The 19,608-nt window shown below is 42.5% G+C and overlaps 1 protein-coding gene across 1 annotated transcript in view; it reads right to left on the reverse strand.

The window, feature by feature from the left end:
• The window catches only part of LOC132891471 (E3 ubiquitin-protein ligase SH3RF3-like), a 378,551-nt gene that overhangs the window by 100,299 nt on the left and 258,644 nt on the right, over window positions 1–19,608 (reverse strand). Inside the window, exons 2-3 of the mRNA XM_060929049.1 lie at window positions 16,884–17,159; window positions 6,677–6,772 (exon numbers count right to left, since the gene is read on the reverse strand). Of these exons, the coding sequence (XP_060785032.1) occupies window positions 6,677–6,772; window positions 16,884–17,159 (372 nt within the window). The remainder of the gene's footprint in view (window positions 1–6,676; window positions 6,773–16,883; window positions 17,160–19,608) is intronic.

A 19,608-nucleotide genomic window follows, 5' to 3' on the forward strand; every position in this document is an offset into this window, starting at 1 on the left:
TATGACATTCTGCTTAATCCCAACTGAATCTAAGATGGACACAAACGCTGTTTTTAAAGGGTCTTCTGGGTTATCGAAGTGAATATTAAAATCTCCGACAACTAAAGCTTTGTCTAAGGAAATAACCAGATCTGAGATAAAATCTGCAAATTCAGAAAGAAACTCAGAATATGGCCCCGGGGCCTGTAAATAATAAACAATGGAATTAACTGGGTAGACTTATTTTTCGAGGCTACATACATTATATGAGTATGAAGAACTTCAAATGTATTAAATTTATAACCAGGTTTTTGTGTTACACCTAGATAATCGTTATAAATAACCGCGACGCCTCCTCCTTTGCCAGTTAGACGAGGCTGGTGTATATAACTGTATCTAAGAGGACTTGCTTCATTTAATGCTATATATTCATTTGGCTTAATCCATGTTTCTGTTAAACACAGTACATTAAACTCCTGATCAGTAATGAGTTCATTAACCATTAGCACTTTAGATGTAAGAGATCTAATATTTAATAGCCCCACCTTTAGATCAAAGGTGCTGGCAGCAGCTGTACAGTCAGTATGATCTAATTTTATATTGATTAGGTTACTGGAACAAACTCTCTGAAAATTTCTACCTTTTTGTTGAGCTCGGGGAACAGACACAGTCTCGATGTAGTGGACCCTGAGTGACGACTCTGTGCAGCTAGCAGACAGTCGGTTTAGCCTGTTTGTCTGCTCCCTGGCCTTGGCTCTGGATTGTCAGAAATTAACTAGGCCTGTTCTGAGACTATGACCTATGCTGCAGGAAATGAGAGCAGCACCTTCCCGAGTGGGATGGATACCGTCCCGCCCTAACAGGCCAGCAGTGCCCTCAAAATTAGCCCAATTATCTATAAAGCCCACACTGTTTTCAGAGCACCACCTGGACAGCCAGCAGTTCAGCGACCATAACCTGCTGTAAGCTACATCGCCACGCCGCATTGGGATGGGGCCAGAGTATACTACAGCATCGGACATCGCCTTCGTTAATTTAAACACCTCTACAAAGTTACTCTTAGTAACCTCAGACTGACAAAGGCGTATATCATTAGCTCCTGCATGGATAACTATCTTTGAGAACCTGTGCTTGCCTAGGACCCTAAGATTACCTGCTATGTCCGGCACCCTGGCTCCCGGTATACACCTGACTAAAGCTGCTGGTGCCCCTAAAGGCTGAGCTAATTTCACGTGCCGTATGATAGAGTCCCCTATAACCAGAGCTCTTTCAGGTTTCTCAGTGGGTGCATCACTAAGGAGAGCAAACCTGTTCGACACGTGACGCGGAGAGGAGTGGTGCTCCCGTGGGCGAGCCTCAGCGGTAGCTTTGGCTCTACGCTTATGCCGCCGAGCCGTCACCCATTCGCCCCGCTGTAAGGGCTCTAATACCGGAGTTGGGGGATTACTAACTCCACCTAGGGCGTCCAGATTTTCCTTACAGAAACTACACTGTTCTCACGCTCACTAACCTGCTCTAAAGCCTGGACACGCGCTTCTAGCACTGTAATCTTCTCCGTCAGAGAGCTAACTAATCTGCACTTATCACAAGTAAAGCTAATAAAGCTATCGCTAGTGATGGAGGAAGAATGACTAAACATCCTGCACTCAGCACACTGAACAGGCTGAAGGTGTGCCATGATGAAAAGATTCACGTACCTTAAATGAAGATCTGTTGATATTAAAGCAGATCAGATGTGGATGGCCTCCGCTTGTGGTCTTTACACAGGAGGAGAGAAAAAGAAAGCTTCCGGTCTCGGCGTTCTTCCGAAAAAATAAAGAGAAAAAAACGGGGGAAAAAAACGGAAAAAGGAAAGTGAAAAGTACAAAAATGAAAGCGACAGTACAATAAAAATGAAGAGGATACTGGAAATTTATTTGTAGAAAAAAAGTTAAAAAAGGATTAGTAAAAGTTAGTAAAAGTTATTCACACTGCTTCACTCTTCTAATCATTTAGTCATTAGAGAGTTAATAAATCCAAATATAATTGCTTTCACCTTGGGGAGAGTCAAAAAAATCACTGTTCTTGTAAGAAAGCAGCATGACATTGCCAAAATTTTTCAAATTGCTGCAATGACATGCAGTAATGTGCAAAAGTCTTAGGCCCCCTATTTTTTTCATACAAACTTTGTTATAGATTTCTATTTTATGACTTTTACATTATCGAGTCAGTACAAAAACATTTTAGAGTTCCAAACATCCGTTGTCCAGCACAAAATTAAATGTTACAGGAAAAAAAAATGTATCTGAGCAGAATAAGAGGCCACTTTTCAGATTAAAAAAGAAAACATCATGAAGACTACCGGGTTTTGTTGAAAAATTAAGAAGCAAGTGTGACAAAGTGTGGCTGTTTCTGCAAAATGCTCAGTAAAACCTATAGCTCATTTCCTTATAAAATGGCGCTAATTGTACCCGAGATTTATTTTTTTAAAGCAAAGGGTCGTCTCACGCCAAATATTGACTTTGTTTCATTTATTATGGCTTACTGCTGTTTATAGTATTTTTTTAAATGTTGAAAAATCTCATTTCATTATTTTTAAGCTGTTTTTGGTCTATAGCATTTCGTTACATGTGCCTACAACTTTTGCACAGTACTGTATGTTTTAAACATACCCTTGTAACACATTGTTCATTGTTAAATACTGATTAGGGATGCATCAATACTGATACTGGTCCCAAGGTTTGGTTCAGTACTCTTGAATAATGCTCCAACACCAATATCTGATACTAAGTGATGTTGTCATGATCAAGCGTATACCCAGTGTATGTTGTCATGCTAGAGAACAGACAACATGAAGGCTCCAAGCTGACCATTAGCTAGTTAATGTGCTTCATTTAAAATCAACTCGCTAATGTTATACAGAACAGGTTTGAAATGCAGAAAGCACATGTGTGCTTTTCATAGCTGCTATTTAAACTAGGGAAATACAAATAGAGTTAAATAAAACTGATTGATTAATAATATGTAGGTTACTAATTTCAGTATCAGTAGTGACAAGTACTAAAAAAAAAGCTAGCAAACTAGTTAGGTTATATATGTTGTGAATTCTGAATGAGACACTGCCGAAGTTTTTGTTCAGTTAAAACGCTGACTAGTGAGAACAGCTACAGATAACCATGTTGTACTTTTGGGAGTTAGGTAATTAGGGTGTGATAGTGTGATGTGTGATGAAGCGGAGTTAGCTACCACCCAAAGTAGATTATTTTTCCTGCAAAAGCACGTCCCAGAGCATTTTATTCCTCTTAACACTACAATTTAATAATTATAAATATTTATTACAACCCCAATTCCAAAAAAGTTGGGACAAAGTACAAATTGTAAATAAAAACGGAATGCAGTAATTTACAAAGCTCAAAAACTGATATTGTATTCACAGTAGAACATAGACAACATATCAAATGTCGAAAGTGAGACATTTTGAAATTTCATGCCAAATATTGGCTCATTTGAAATTTCATGACAGCAACACATCTCAAAAAAGTTGGGACAGGGGCAATAAGAGGCTGGAAAAGTTAAAGGTACAAAAAAGGAACAGCTGGAGGACCAAATTGCAACTCATTAGGTCAATTGACAATAGGCCATTAACATGACTGGATATAAAAAGAGCATCTTGGAGTGGCAGCGGCTCTCAGAAGTAAAGATGGGAAGAGGATCTCCAATCCCCCTAATTCTGCACCGACAAATAGTGGAGAAATATCAGAAAGGAGTTCGACAGTGTAAAATTGCAAAGAGTTTGAACATATCATCTACAGTGCATAATATCATCAAAAGATTCAGAGAATCTGGAAGAATCTCTGTGCGTAAGGGTCAAGGCCGGAAAACCATACTGGGTGCCCGTGATCTTCGGGCCCTTAGACGGCACTGCATCACATACAGGCATGCTTCTGTATTGGAAATCACGAAATGGGCTCAGGAATATTTCCAGAGAACATTATCTGTGAACACAATTCACCGTGCCATCCGCCGTTGCCAGCTAAAACTCTATAGTTCAAAGAAGAAGCCGTATCTAAACATGATCCAGAAACGCAGATGTCTTCTCTGGGCCAAGGCTCATTTAAAATGGACTGTGGCAAAGTGGAAAACTGTTCTGTGGTCAGACGAATCAAAATTTGAAGTTCTTTATGGAAATCAGGGACGCCGTGTCATTCGGACTAAAGAGGAGAAGGACGACCTAAGTTGTTATCAGCGCTCAGTTCAGAAGCCTGCATCCCTGATGGTATGGGGTTGCATTAGTGCGTGTGGCATGGGCAGCTTACACATCTGGAAAGACACTATCAATGCTGAAAGGTATATTCAGGTTCTAGAGCAACATATGCTCCCATCCAGATGACGTCTCTTTCAGAGAAGACCTTGCATTTTCCAACATGACAATGCCAAACCACATACTGCATCAATTACAGCATCATGGCTGCGTAGAAGAAGGGTCCGGGTACTGAACTGGCCAGCCTGCAGTCCAGATCTTTCGCCCATAGAAAACATTTGGCGCATCATAAAACAGAAGATACAACAAAAAAGACCTAAGACGGTTGAGCAACTAGAATCCTACATTAGACAAGAATGGGTTAACATTCCTATCCCTAAACTTGAGCAACTTGTCTCCTCAGTCCCCAGACATTTACAGACTGTTGTAAAGAGAAAAGGGGTTGTCTCACAGTGGCAAACATGGCCTTGTCCCAAATTTTTTTGAGATGTGCTGTTGTCATGAAATTTAAAATCACCTGATATTTCTCTTTAAATGATACATTTTCTCAGTTTAAACATTTGATATGTCATCTATGTTCTATTCTGAATAAAATATGGAATTTTAAAACTTCCACATCATTGCATTCCGTTTTTATTTACAATTTGTACTTTGTCCCAACTTTTTTGGAATCGGGGTTGTGATTAAAGAATGTACCATTGTACATTTGTAGCTACATTTAAAGTTGTAATAGTTCCTATTATCACTTACCTGACAGCAGCTGTAAACAGTCATTCTATCACCAGCAATGGAACAAGCACTGACAGTGGAGTGTAAATGGCTCTCCCTTTTAGTTATGCTGTCACAGTTAGTCTTGCTGGAGTCCCCTCTTGCACTCAGCACAAAATGTATACTGTTCTTAACCATTAGGTGACACTGGGCATACCTAACAACCTGTTAGGACACAGTTATAGACGCGAGTTATTTATAATCATGCTATCTGTTATCACCCAGATGAGGATGGGTTCCCTTTTGAGTCTGATTCATCCCAGGGTTTCTTCCTCATGTCGTCTGAGGGAGGTTTTTCCTTGCCACCGTCACCACAGGCTTGCTCATCAGGGATAAATACATTTATTAGGGATAAAATTAGCTCATATGTTTAAAGTCTATCATTTTCTATAAAGCTACTTTGCGACAATGTCTGTTGTTAAAAGCACTATACAAATAAACTTGACTTGACTTGGAGACTTCTTATACAAAACTTCACCACATCAACAGTTACACATATTTTTCTTTGTTAATTAACATTTATTAAATTTGTTATTACTTTTATAATATGTGACATGTCCGCTGTACAAGTCCTTGTGACTGAGCTGCTGCTTTTGAAATGATAAGGTATTAGAACGAGTGCATTAATAACCCCTTCGGACAGAAGGAAAAATGCTATGGGACGTCATGTGTACAACTGTACACATTATGTCTGAAGGGGATATAAACCTGTGACTTGCAGCTACACTACTGTCAGATCTGTTGTTCTGACAAATCAGATATGAGAATTCAACAGCATTGGAGCATAATGTTAGTTAATTATTATATACAGTGTGAACTACCTGTTCATATCAATAGAGCTGTACTTATTGAGACCTGTCCTTTTAATATCAGTCCTTGGAGATGTTACACCCTTCCACTCCCCTCCCCCCTCACATTTTCCCTCCCCCACCCTTCTATATTTCACTGTTTTCACAGCATGATGAAGCTCCATGTAATTTGAGCATTTGTAATCCATATCCATTATGGCTGTATATCATTTACCTGTTTTTTCCCTCCAGCACAGAGCAACAGATGAGCTGAAGATCTACAGATTACACTGAGATGACAATAAAACAGGACTGAAGTACAATTACACATCATGGGAAATTGCTGTAGATGCCTGTTCCAGGTTCTGGAAGTGTTGCTCTTTTATACATCACCCATAATGCTTTGTTTTACAGGTTTAATGACAGCACTGTTCTGCTGATGCAGTGATAAAAAGACTCAGGTGAACTTAATGCTCCCTGACTACTTTATTCTCCCACTTACAGTTTATAAGAACACGCTGGTGCATTCTGGGATACTGCACTGGATAAGCTAGTCGATCTTCTTACATCTTTTTTCCCCACCCCTATCAGGTCGACGTAGACAGATTGAGCCAGTAGGGCCTTGCTCAGGGGCCCAATAGCAGTAACTTGGTAGCGCTGGGGCTTGAATCCACGACCCTCCGATCAGTGACCCAGAGCTTTAACCCACTGAGCTGCCACTGTCCCACTGGATAAGCTAGTCAATAATGTTTAGGAACTGAGATTTGAGGAGTCAAGTTGGATGAAAACACACTCATCATTTATTCTTAACACTTATTCTTTGTTTCCTGAACTAAACTTTTCCCAATACAGTTTTCATATTCACATGAAAAACAAACACACGAGCAACTGTGGCACTTACCTCCACGTAGAGAATGGGAAAAATGCCGATTTTATCTCCCAGCATGCCTTCTGCCCAGTTTTCGTCCACTCGGCGAATCACTGTGAGAATCTCATCCTGGAGGAAGAAAAATTCTTCAATATGTTAATTTATGTGGCTATAATACATATAATAGAGTAAATACATCCAGGGCTGTATTCTGAGTTAAGAACAGGCAGACTGTTCACATCAGTATTCAGAACTCAGACATAACACTGGACCTGTAAATGGCACACTGTTACCAAGTGGAGATGAACATAAGGAAAAGTCCGTACTGTGGCATCATTTGCTTATAAATGTTAATAAATAAATGCAGTGTATGTTAATATTTAAACAACCAAACGTATGACATTGGTATGGAAGTTTTTCTGCAGAGGTCCAAGCACATAGTCTTTACCAAGTCACACAGAATGATAAAGGGGTCATAGATGAACATACTGATCAGGTTTATTGACAGAAGCTCAATGTTAACTCTGTGAAATGCCTGCTGGAAGCTGACTGGCTGAAATAAGCTGGTTACAAAGTTTCAGCTCAATCAGACAAATGGTTCCTCAGAAATATATATTTGAATATAACCCCGCCCTTATGACTGACCACGCCCCAAACTTAGTACATGGCCTCAGAATCTAGTCATGAAGAAGGTTTGTGAATATAGACCATATATGACTATAATTATAATAAATCAATCCCATGATACAAGAGTCTCAAACAGTCATAATGCATTACAACTTATCAAGCCTTCTTATAACTGCTCACAATGATTCATAAAACCCCAATAAAGTGTCCTTATTCCTTAATGCCACCAATATCTGCTGTTTCACCATCAGCGCAGCCTGAACGCAACTATGACAGATTTTATACTGAACAAATTAGAAATCCTTATAAACGTGGAATAAAATATTTAACGGTTATTCCACAAAATCGAGTCGTACATGAGCTGATAGCCAATGAGGCAAGTTGCGCTGAGTCGGCTATAAGCCATGTACGACAAGATTGAGTGGAGTAACTGTTTTATTCTATCCACATTCACTGGATTTTGATAAACAGATTTTGATAAACATTTTTATTTTTTGCCAATTCGATAAATAAAAACTATACAAAACGTCCAACAAAATAATTTCCACTTAGAATGTAAACAAACAGGTGAAATGACAGTAGCAATTTGTGAAAAATATGATAAGAATAATTCTTAAAAACTAAAAAAGATACATTCTTACCATCAAATACTTTTGTTCCATATTTTGTTGCTTTTTTATTTTTTGGTGTTTTATTTTCGAGTAGAGTTTTTATTTTGTCCTCGGTTGGTTCAGCAACATGCTCTGCCATTTTGTTTTTCTCTACTCACGGTATATTAGCTGATAGCCTAGTAGTGGAGTAGCCAATCAGAGAGCACAACTGCTCATATCCAGTGAATGTGGATAGAATAATGTTCATTATACTATAATGTAGTGCATTTGCTCTTGTTCTGCCTGATAATGTGTGTCTAGCAGATATTTATTAGCATCTGTTCATTATGTATTGCATTGGACAGAAGAGCAAATTTCAACTGAAAAGAGTAAAAAATAAAAATAAATACACATTTGATAAACCTTCATAAAATCATAAGCCTTTTATCACAAACAATCCAAGCTAAACTTCCATTTTTTACTTTCATTTATATAAAATTTATGACAGTGAGTCAGACGTCCTGTTGAAAAAGACCTAAAGCAGTGCATGTGTAGCTTATACAGCTGAGATGTGTGTGTGTGTGTGTGTGTGTGTGTGTGTGTGTGTGTGTGTGCGTGTGCCTGCGCGCTTGCATATATAAACCGAGCCAAACAGATGGCAGGAAACAAGATTTGATTTGATCCAAGAGCACACACACTCTTGATCCAAGTGTGTGTGTGTGTGTTCTTTTCACACACACACCTGCACTAAGAGGCAAACACTCTGTCTGTGAGTTAATCAATCATCCCTCTTCTTTTCTCCTCTTTTTCTCCATTTCCTTTGCTCATCTGCTCCAAAGTGACTCAGAACACAGTCACTTCATTCTCACAGGGGAAGCTGAGTCTTGTGGATATAGAATCCATTTAATACTAGTGAATATTAAACTCACTGAAATAGTGGACACTTATCTACTGTTCATGCTTTAATGTTTCCATCACTTCAACCAGTTCTCTCTTTCACCAGTTTAATCAGCGGTGTATCCGTGACTCCACTCTGTGGGCCGTATTCAGACAATTCACTACACAGGGAAAGTTACGTGTTCAGAGTTGGGTTATGCACATGCTTCCGTTGAATTTTCTGGCTTTCCCATTCAGATTATACAAATCATCCTCGTGAAATTCACACCTCTGAGGTTGCCAGATTTATGGAGTACAAGCATCCGAAATTTGGTTTTTTAACAGTATCTAGACCACTGCCTTGAAACACAAACACAGCCCTTAAAGCCTAACATAATTCAGGGAGAGAAAATACATACTGAAGAAGGAAACTGCATTTCTTTTTTCTTTGGTGTCAAATGTAATGTATTGTAACATAAGCACAAGAGACTATTTAAGAATGAAAATGATCCAGCACTTGATTACATCATGCTACAACAGTTACTTGTACGGACAACTCAGTGTAGACACGAGATACTAAACTGAGTGTGGCCAAGTGACAGCTTGTGAATGGAGGGCGGGGTCGGGGAAGGTAAATGGCCAAGTCATTACACCTGCTGTCAATTAGTATGTGGGTGTTTTGTTTGTTGTAGGGACGGAGCATAAAAGGAGGGGGAGTGCAGAGAAGAGCTGGCTCCCGACCACGACGCATGTGTGTGTGTAGTGTATGACTGTGAGTGATAGCGTGACTGAGTAAGGCTGAAAAGTAAAATAAGTACAATAAAGAGGTTGTGTGTGACCATCAACTCTCGCCTGCCGTGCTTCTGTGCTCCACCCACATCAGGAACTACTACAGTGGTGCTGAAACCCAGGACGCGCAGAAGGGAACCACCCCATGGAGTCCTCCCCATTCAAAGAGCTCATCCTTGCCCTTGCTACCACCCAGCAGAACCAGCATCAAGCGCTGATCACCCTCCGAAAGGAACAGGAGCAACGTTTTGAAGCCTTGATGCTGGCCCAACAAGAAGATCGCCAGGCGTTCCGGCATCTGCTTGCGTTAGCAGGAGCGTCGACAATCACTGCAGCCGGCAGCCTCATGAAGATGGGGCTGCAGGATGATCCGGAAGTGTTCCTCGCCCTCTTCAAACAGGCAGCCGATGAGTGAGGGTGGCCGGTGGAGCAGTACATGGCGCGCCTCCTCCCGCTCCTGACTGGCGAGGCGCAGCTCGCAGCATAGCAGCTCCCTGCTGACAGCCGACTGGTGTATGCTGACCTGAAGAAAGCCATCCTGCAGCAGGTCAGCTGCTCCCCGGAACAACATTGCCAGCGCTTTCGGACGCTGGCATTGGAGGAGGTTGGCCAGCCGTTTGCATTCGGCCAGCAACTCCGGGATGCCTACCGACAGTGGCTGAGGGCAGAAGATCGTGACGCCGATGAGATCATCGATCTGGTGGCACTGGAACAGTTCATCTCTCGACTTCCAGAAGGAATGGTGGAATGGATATTGTATAATGAGATATTGTAGAGAGGCACTGCTTCCGGATATCGCGTTGCATAGTCCACCAGAACTAAAATAAAGCGATATCCACGTGCTGACCGATCTAATGGCCCGGCGAGATCCATCCCAATTCGCTCAAATGGGGTCTTGATTAGAGGAAGAGGGCACAAAGGCACTTTTGGAGTGGCCGAGGGATTTACTAATTGGCATTCACGGCACGCTGCACACCACCAATGGACATCCCCATGAATCCCTGGCCAATAGAACTGGGCCATTATTCGGGATAGAGTTTTGTCCTGCCCCAAGTGTCCAGCCATGGGATTAAAGTGAGCTGCATGGAATACGAGTTCCCTGTGGCTCTTTGGGATTAATAATTGAGTTATCTGTTCTCCCGTTTGAGTGTCCTGCATCACTCGATACAGCCCATCCTTAATAATAGCGAAATAAGAGAAGGCCGGTGTCGCGCTTGGCTGGAGAGTTTGATCATCGATTACTCTCACTTGGTCAAACGCATGCCATAGAGTCTCGTCTCGCAACTGCTCTAATGGGAAATCCCCAAGGGAATCCCCGAGAGAGGGAGGAGGGGCAGGGTGCTCCTCACTCCTCGTATCACTCTGACATGGTGCTGATGTAGACGGCTCTGCGACAGCTTCCCCAGTCAATGCCACACTGGGATCTTCCCGTGACGTATTTATGCAGGACCCACCTCGCATTATGTGTTCTATCATTTCTTTAAACCCTGGCCAATCAGTTCCCAAAATCAATAAGTGGGTGAGAGGAGGGACCTTCACCTAGCAAAAATGAAATCCAGTACATTCTTGACCTGCACACAACACTCCACACCCTCACACACCTAACCCAGGAGAATTTGCAGCAGGCACAAGAACGTCAGAGCCAACTGTATGACAGGGGCACGCGCCTTAGAGAGTTTGCGCCGGGAGACAAAGTGCTCGTATTATTGCCCACATCGAGTTCTAAATTAATCGCTAAGTGGCAAGGGCCCTTCGAGGTCACATGGCAAATTGGGGACGTCAACTATGAAGTGAGGCAAACAGATAGGGGCGGAACATTGCAAGTTTACCACCTCAACCTTTTAAAATGCTGGAATGAAGGGGTCCCCATGGAGTTGGTAGTCCTGGAAAAGGTGGAGCTGGGGCCGGAGGTAAAAAGGATAACATCTCAAACCACTCTTGTCCCTTGTGGAGACCACCTCTCACCGACCCAACTCATGGAAGTAGCCAAGTTGCAAAAGGAATTATTATGACAAGGAAGGGGCAAGAACATGTTGGAAACAACATGTTCTTGCCCCTTCCTTGTCATACCCACCTCATGGAACACCACATCAAAATGCCCCCGGGGGTGGTAGTGCATAGCCACCCTTACCGCTTGCCTGAACACAAGAAAAAGGTAGTTAGGGATGAACTCAAGGCCATGCTCGAAATGGGCATAATTGAGGAGTCCCACAGTGACTGGAGCAGCCCAGTGGTCCTGGTTCCCAAGACCGACGGGTCAATTCGGTTCTGTGTGGACTATAGAAAAGTCAACACGGTGTCTAAATTCAACGCATACCCAATGCCTCACACTGATGAGTTGCTTGATCGGTTAGGTGCTGCTCGCTTTTATTCAACACTGGATCTAACAAAGGGATATTGGCAGATCCCCTTGACTCCTCTATTTCAAGAGAAAACGGCCTTTTCCCACACCATTTGGATTATGCCAATTTGTCACGCTCCTTTTTGGGTTATTTGGGGTGCCCGCTACGTTCCAGCGGCTTATGGACAGGGTCCTCCGCCCTCATGCTGCCTACGCGCCTGCATATCTAGATGATATAATAATCTACAGCTCTTGGCTGCGGCACTTGGAACACCTGAGGGCCGTTCTAAAGTTGCTGAGGCATGCGGGCCTCACAGCTAACCTGAAAAAGTGCGCAATTGAGCAGGTGAAAGTACGATATCTGGGGTTCCACTTGGGTCATGGGCAGGTGCATCCCCAAATTAACAAGACTGCAGCGATTGCGGCCTGCCCGAGGCCCAAGACCAAAAAGGTGGTGAGACGGTTCCTGGGGCTGGCTGGCTATTATCCTAGGTTTATACCTAATTATTCGGATGTCATCAGCCCGCTAACCGATCTCACTAAAAAGGGGGCTCCAGATCTGGTCCAGTGGACAGAGCAGTGCCAACAGGCTTTCTCTGAGGTAAAAGCTGCACTGTGTGGGGGGCCACTTTTGCACTCCCCTGACTTCTCTCTCCCCTTTATTTTGCAGACTGACGCATCAGACAGAGGGCTGGGGGCCATTTTGTCCCAGAGGGTGGAGGGTGAGGAGCGCCCTGTGCTGTACATCAGCCGGAAACTCTCGATGCATGAAAGCAGGTACAGCACCATCGAAAAAGAGTATCTTGCCATCAAGTGGGCGGTCCTCGCCCTCCGATACTACCTGCTGGGGCGCCCTTTCACTCTCTGTTTGGACAACGCATCCCTCCAGTGGCTCCACCACATGAAGGATGCCAATGCGCAGATCACCCATTGGCATCTCACCCTCCAGCCATTTAAGTTCGAGGTGGTCCACAGGCTGGGGGCGCAGATGGTGGTGGCAGACTTCCTGTCCTGTCGGGGGGGGAGTCAGCTTCAGGCCGGATGGCTCTCCGGCCTGAGTTGGACGGTGGGGGTACGTGGCAGTGGGGGCGTGGCCAAGTGGCAGTTTGTGAATGGAAAGCAGGGTCGGGGAATGTAAGTGGCCAAGTCATTACACCTGCTGTCAATTAGTGTGTGTGTGTGTGTGTGTGTTTTGTTTGTTGCAGGGATGGAGCATAAAGGAGGGGGAGAGCAAAGAAGAGCTGGCTCCCGACCACAATGCATGTGTGCATGTAGTGTGTGACAGTGTAAGTGATAGTGTGACTGGGTAAGGCTGAAAAGCTAAAATAAGTACAATAAAGAGGTTGTGTGTGACCATCAACTCTCACCTGCTGTGCTCCACCCACATCAGGAGCTACTACACTGAGGTCATGAGCTCATAATGTGTCTGCCATTCAGAGTTGCTGAACTTTTAATTCGATACATTCTTCTCTAAAGACAACATACGGATGGTTTAAATGATAAGCTAACCTAGCTACATCCACAACTCACTTTAATAAGTGGCAGTCATAATATTATCCATAAAAAAGTGTCTGATTATGATGCTGTCTTCTTTAGAACTAGCTAAAGCCCTAAAACAGTTAGCCCCAGATAAAGCCCCAGGACCAGATGCCATCCCTAGTGAGGTCCTCAAGGCTGGAGATGAACCCCTGCTCAGACAGCTACACTCCCTACTTACCACCATCTGGGAGGAAGAACGGGTCCCACAAGGCTTTAGAGATGGAGACATTGTCACACTCTTCAAGAAACAATGCTGTTTTACATGTGGAAATTACAGGGGAATAATGCTCCAATCTGTTGTTGGTAAACTCTATGCCCAGGTAATCCTCAACAGAATATGGCCTCATGTTGAGAAGCACCTCCCTGAAGCACAATTCAGCTTTCGAGGCAGAAGATCCATGAATGATGTGTTTGCCCTACATCAACTTCTAGAAAAAAGCAAAGCGCAACATCGTGAACTTCACATAATCTTTCTGGATCTCGTCAAGGCCTTTGACATGGTGAACAGACTACTTATGTGGGGCCTCCTCTGGAAGATCGGTATCCCCAACAAGGTAGTCAACATCATCCAAAGCTTTCATGATGGCAAGAACACAAGGGTTTCAATCAATGGAGAGTACACAGAACCATTTGAAGTGACTGCTGGCCTCTGGCAAGGCTGTATATTAGCTCCAATCTTGTTCATTCTGTTCTTCACCTATGTGCTCAGGCATGCTTTCAAAGACCAGCCAAACTTTGGTGTCAAAGTGAAACACCAACAAGATGGGAAACTTTTCAATGCTAGATGCCTGAAGAACAAGTCTGTACCCACGACAACCCTAGGCATATTCCTATATGCTGATGATGCCTTATGTGCTACCGATAAAGTCAAAGATCTCCAAGCCACCACACACTCACTGAACACTGCGTGCTCTAGTTGGGGCTTGACGATCAGCAAGGATAAAACAGAAGTCCTCCACCAGAACTGTGATGACCCCCCCTCCTATCATGTTGGATGATTACCATCTTAAGCGGGTTCACATACCTTGGTGGTGTAATGCCTGATGATGCCTCACTGGACCATGAAATCAGTAGGAGGATATCTTGTGCTGCAGCAGCCTACAAATCCCTTGATTCAAGGTGCTGGAAATGATCGGGACTCTCCATAACAACAAAGCTTGCAGTATACAAAGCTGTTGTCCTCCCTACTCTCTTATATGGCAGCGAAACCTGGGCCACTCTAGCTAATCACATCCACGGACTAGAAGTGTTTCACCAACAGTCCCTGCGTCGCATCATGAACATCAACTGGTGGCAACATATCACCAACCAAGAGGTACTGTCAAGAGCCAATTCAACAATTGTGGAGACAATGCTGAGAATAAATCGTTTAAGGTGGTTAGGCCATGTATCAAGGATGGAAGAGGACCGCATCCCAAAACAACTTTTGTTTGGAGAACTAAAGAATGGCACCAGGGAGCGTAGATGGCCAAAAAAAAGATGGAAAGATTGTGCAAAAGACGATCTGAAGCTATTTGCCAACAGTACAACCTGGTATGAAGAGACACAAAACCAAGACAAGTGGTGCCAGAACCTGCGACGGGGTCGAGCCAGCTGTGAGGCTGAACTAGCAACCCGTGCCGCACGCCGCCGCCAGAAGCGTCATGACAGGGTTCCCCATGGTCACAAGTGACAAGGATTGGAGTGAGTGAGTGATTCAACACTCATTCTCCACTGGGTAGAGTGACTTAATACATAAGATAAGCAATATGCTAACAATATTGCATGCTATCAAACCAAATGAATGAAACCTGCTAGAAGGGAATACAACACGTTTTTATTCCATCGAAAAAGTGTCTTGTATGTATAATAATATTGATTAATTAATAGTCTTAACTACATACTTAATATCGGCCTTAAAATGTATCAGACAGTAAAACCCTCCTGCTCACACCCACAAATGTTTTCATCTTCAATTAATTACACAAGGCAACTCTACAGGCTACTACTATTAATATCTCTCTCTCTCTCTCTCTCATGAATACTCTGTGCTCCAAAGCGTCCAGCTGCCTTTCTCCAGCATCCGTTTCCTCTAGAAACGAAGCTTTTCTTCCAATAACACACCCACACACCAGTGTGTATTCAGCCCAGACAAGACATACACCAAAAAAAAAAAAATTTCTGAAGAGGAGATACGGAGGCCTGAAATACAAATTAGTTGTTTCCACAGCAAGTGTGTCTTAACCCCAGTGCATCACCAAGGACACTTAACTTCATCAGTTATCCATGATTTTTTCCAACAAGTCTCATCAAGCTTCACAAATTGACTGTTTTTATTGACTGAGAACAGAGGAGTGTCCAGGGTCCCGTCCCGTCCCAGATCTGTGGGCCCACATTCCCCACTCTAATACTTGCCCGTGCTCCTATTAGTTTCATAGAACACACTGAATAATATGATTTAGTATAAATATGGAGGTGTTTATGGAAAATCGTGTGCACTGAATGGTCGAGAAATTCGTACTGTTTCTCGATAATCACCTCAAGTGACTCGGCAAAATAGCGGCCAATCGCTTTGTCACTATAAGTGAGGAAGAATTTCAAATTATGAAGGAAAATGCTGTTCCTAAAAGCACTAAAGAGGCTACGAAGTTTGGTCTAAAACTATTCAAAAGTAAGGTGGAATTGTGATTTATTTTATCGATTTCAAAACAAAGCATGTTATGTGACTCAGTATAGATAAATGATAAGTCTGTGCCATGCTGTTATTACATTTACATGCTGCTTTTGAAGTCTGAAATAAGTTATTTTTAATATGATTTTAAATTTTTTTAAATAATCACCTGTGCATTTATAGTAAAACAATGATCTGCCTCAGGCTCATTGAAGATCAGTGAATAATATCCTCAACTTCATCTCAAAGTCAGTGTTATTATCGGTGAATAATTGTTAATTAGAATGAATCATAAAATAATGCAGTAATAACTGAAATTGTTGCTAAGATGAAATGTTTTTTGATACTAAAGTCAATTAATACGCATTCTGGTTCTATCACAAAATCCTCCTTTCAGGACATGGCACAGTTCCACCCTGACCTGTCATTGGTTTGTTATCTAATTGTGTGCACCTATTCTGTGTTTAGTTTAGTCCTTAATTAGTTGGTCCATCTATACCCTGCTCTTTCAGTATTTCATGTAAAGTCTTATTGTGTGTATCTGATGCCTTGTTTTCTATGTTTCTGTGATGTTCTCTGGTTTTAACCCTCGTCTTTCATTCTGATTATGGAGATTATTCCCTGCGTGCCTTCTTTGACCCACAATCAAGAATCACAAGAATGATTCTTGGACTGCACTTCATAAATATGGTTTATACAGAGTTTACATGCACGTCCTGCTTCATCAACATTACAGACATTCTACTAGCTTCTTTCTTTCCTAATTTTTTCTTTCACGAGTTAAAAACAAACAGAACATAAATAAGAAATAAGATCAATAATGTGTACCTTTGCAAAGGTGAGGCAGTCTTTGTCCTGCTCTTTGTCTTTCATCTCGAAGTCATAGAGTGCTTTCCCCTGTGGCGGTGTTTGTGACAGCGGCCTGATGCACTGCACATAGCTCGCCGGTAAGAACCCGTGGCTACCGTTCAGTTCTCCATGGTACCAGTTCTCATCCACTTTCCGTCGCAGGATGATGATGTCACCCTTGTTGAACTTGAGGTCACCAGGCTCTTTGCCCTCATAGTTATAGAGTGCCTTGCCGCAGGGCAGCTGAGGGACATTCTACAGAGAAAACAAAACAACAAAAATATTCACCATTCAGTAAGAAGGAACAACACAGGAATTCTCTATAGATAGAAAAAAAAACTGCTGAGTCACAGTGAGGAGGAAAAAGAACAAAGGGGTTAACAGAGGAACAGGTATAAGCAGGTGAACAGAGAACACACAGAACTGTTTGTCAGGTAACACAGGTACATTTACTCTTTAACTTCATACAAACAATCCTGCCTTCCTGTCCTTCTTTCTTTCTGTATTTATTCAGTTTGTTCATTTTAGTATAATTTTCTTTCTTTCTTGATTCATGATGGTGCTGTATTATTTTGACACACCTTGTCAAACGTGTGTGTGTGTGTGTGTGTTCCTGCCACCTTTGCCTCTGGAATAATGGATCATTATTGCTACTGCTTTCCTCTTTGTATTGCTCTCTCTCTTTCTTTATGCTTTTATCTTGTCGTCTTCTCACTCCTATCATCTTCTCTTCGTTTCTCCTCTTATTATTTCATCCTCTTTTTCTCTTTCTCCCTCTCTCCGTCTCTCTTCCCCTACCTCTCTATGAAAAAATTTCTATTTTTGTCTGTCTTGCTCTCCTCATCCTTCCAACCATCCTTCTCTCTCTCTCTCTCTCTCCCTCCCCTTCACTGTAAATAAGAGATCACTGACTCCCTCTCTCAGCAAAAATACACCCTTACATTATTAATGACTGACAAACCGCATGTGGTCCTGAGAGAGAGAGAGAGAGAGAGAGAGAGAGATACTCTTGAATGTTTTAGTACTTTGAGAGTTTATCCTGTTTCAACAGGAGTTTGTGTATGTTTCACATTGTAACTTACCTTAGGGAACTAGAAACACACACACTCTACTCATGTAGCCTTCACTTGGTATTTGTCAGCATTATTTGGACCAAAATCACATGCACCGCGTGGGTTTCCTCCGGGTGCTCCAGTTTCCCCCACAGTCCAAAGACATGCAGGTTAGGTTAACTGGTGACTCTAAATTGACCGTAGGTGTGAATGTGAGTGTGAATGGTTGTCTGTGTCTATGTGTCAGCCCTGTGATGACCTGGCGACTTGTCCAGGGTGTACCCTGCCTTTCGCCCGTAGTCAGCTGGGATAGGCTCCAGCTTGCCTGCGACCCTGTAGAACAGGATAAAGCGGCTAGAGATAATGAGATGAGATGAAATCACATGCAAATTACTTTTTAAGAAACCGAAAATTAAAGCTGCTTCATCATGATGGAGTGCATTTTGTTGCCATAGCAACAAAGCAAATCATTTCAGTCATTTCTACAGCCCCGATTCCCAAAAAGTTGGGACAAAGTACAAATTGTAAATAAAAACGGAATGCAATAATTTACAAATCTCAAAAACTGATATTGTATTCACAATAGAACATAGACAACATATCAAATGTCGAAAGTGAGACATTTTGAAATTTCATGCCAAATATTGGCTTATTTGAAATTTCATGACAGCAACACATCTCAAAAAAGTTGGGACGGGGCAATAAGAGGCTGAAAAAGTTAAAGGTACAAAAAAGGAACAGCTGGAGGACCAAATTGCAACTCATTAGGTCAATTGGCAATAGGTCATTAACATGACTGGGTATAAAAAGAGCATCTTGGAGTGGCAGCAGCTCTCAGAAGTAAAGGTGGGAAGAGGATCACCAATCCCCCTAATTCTGCGCCGACAAATAGTAGAGCAATATCAGAAAGGAATTTGACAGTGTAAAATTGCAAAGAGTTTGAACTTATCATCATCTACAGTGCATAAGATCATCAAAAGATTCAGAGAATCTGGAAGAATCTCTGTGCGTAAGGGTCAAGGCTGGAAAACCATACTGGGTGCCCATGATCTTCGGGCCCTTAGACGACACTGCATCACATACAGGCATGCTTCTATATTGGAAATCACAAAATGGGCTCAGGAATATTTCCAGAGAACATTATCTGTGAACACAATTCACCGTGCCATCCGCCGTTGCCAGCTAAAACTCTATAGTTCAAAGAAGAAGCCGTATCTAAACATGATCCAGAAGTGCAGACGTCTTCTCTGGGCCAAGGCTCATTTAAAATGGACTGTGGCAAAGTGGAAAACTGTTCTGTGGTCAGATTAATCAAAATTTGAAGTTCTTTATGGAAATCAGGGACGCCGTGTCATTCGGACTAAAGAAGAGAAGGACGACCCAAGTTGTTATCAGCGCTCAGTTCAGAAGCCTGCATCTCTGATGGTATGGGGTTGCATTAGTGCGTGTGGCATGGGCAGCTTACACATCTGGAAAGACACCATCAGTGCTGAAAGGTATATCCAGGTTCTAGAGCAACATATGCTCCCATCCAGATGACGTCTCTTTCAGGGAAGACCTTGCATTTTCCAACATGACAATGCCAAACCACATACTGCATCAATTACAGCATCATGGCTGCGTAGAAGAAGGGTCTGGGTACTGAACTGGCT

Source organism: Neoarius graeffei, chromosome 9, assembly GCF_027579695.1.
Source record: "Neoarius graeffei isolate fNeoGra1 chromosome 9, fNeoGra1.pri, whole genome shotgun sequence".
Lineage (NCBI taxonomy): Eukaryota > Metazoa > Chordata > Actinopteri > Siluriformes > Ariidae > Neoarius > Neoarius graeffei.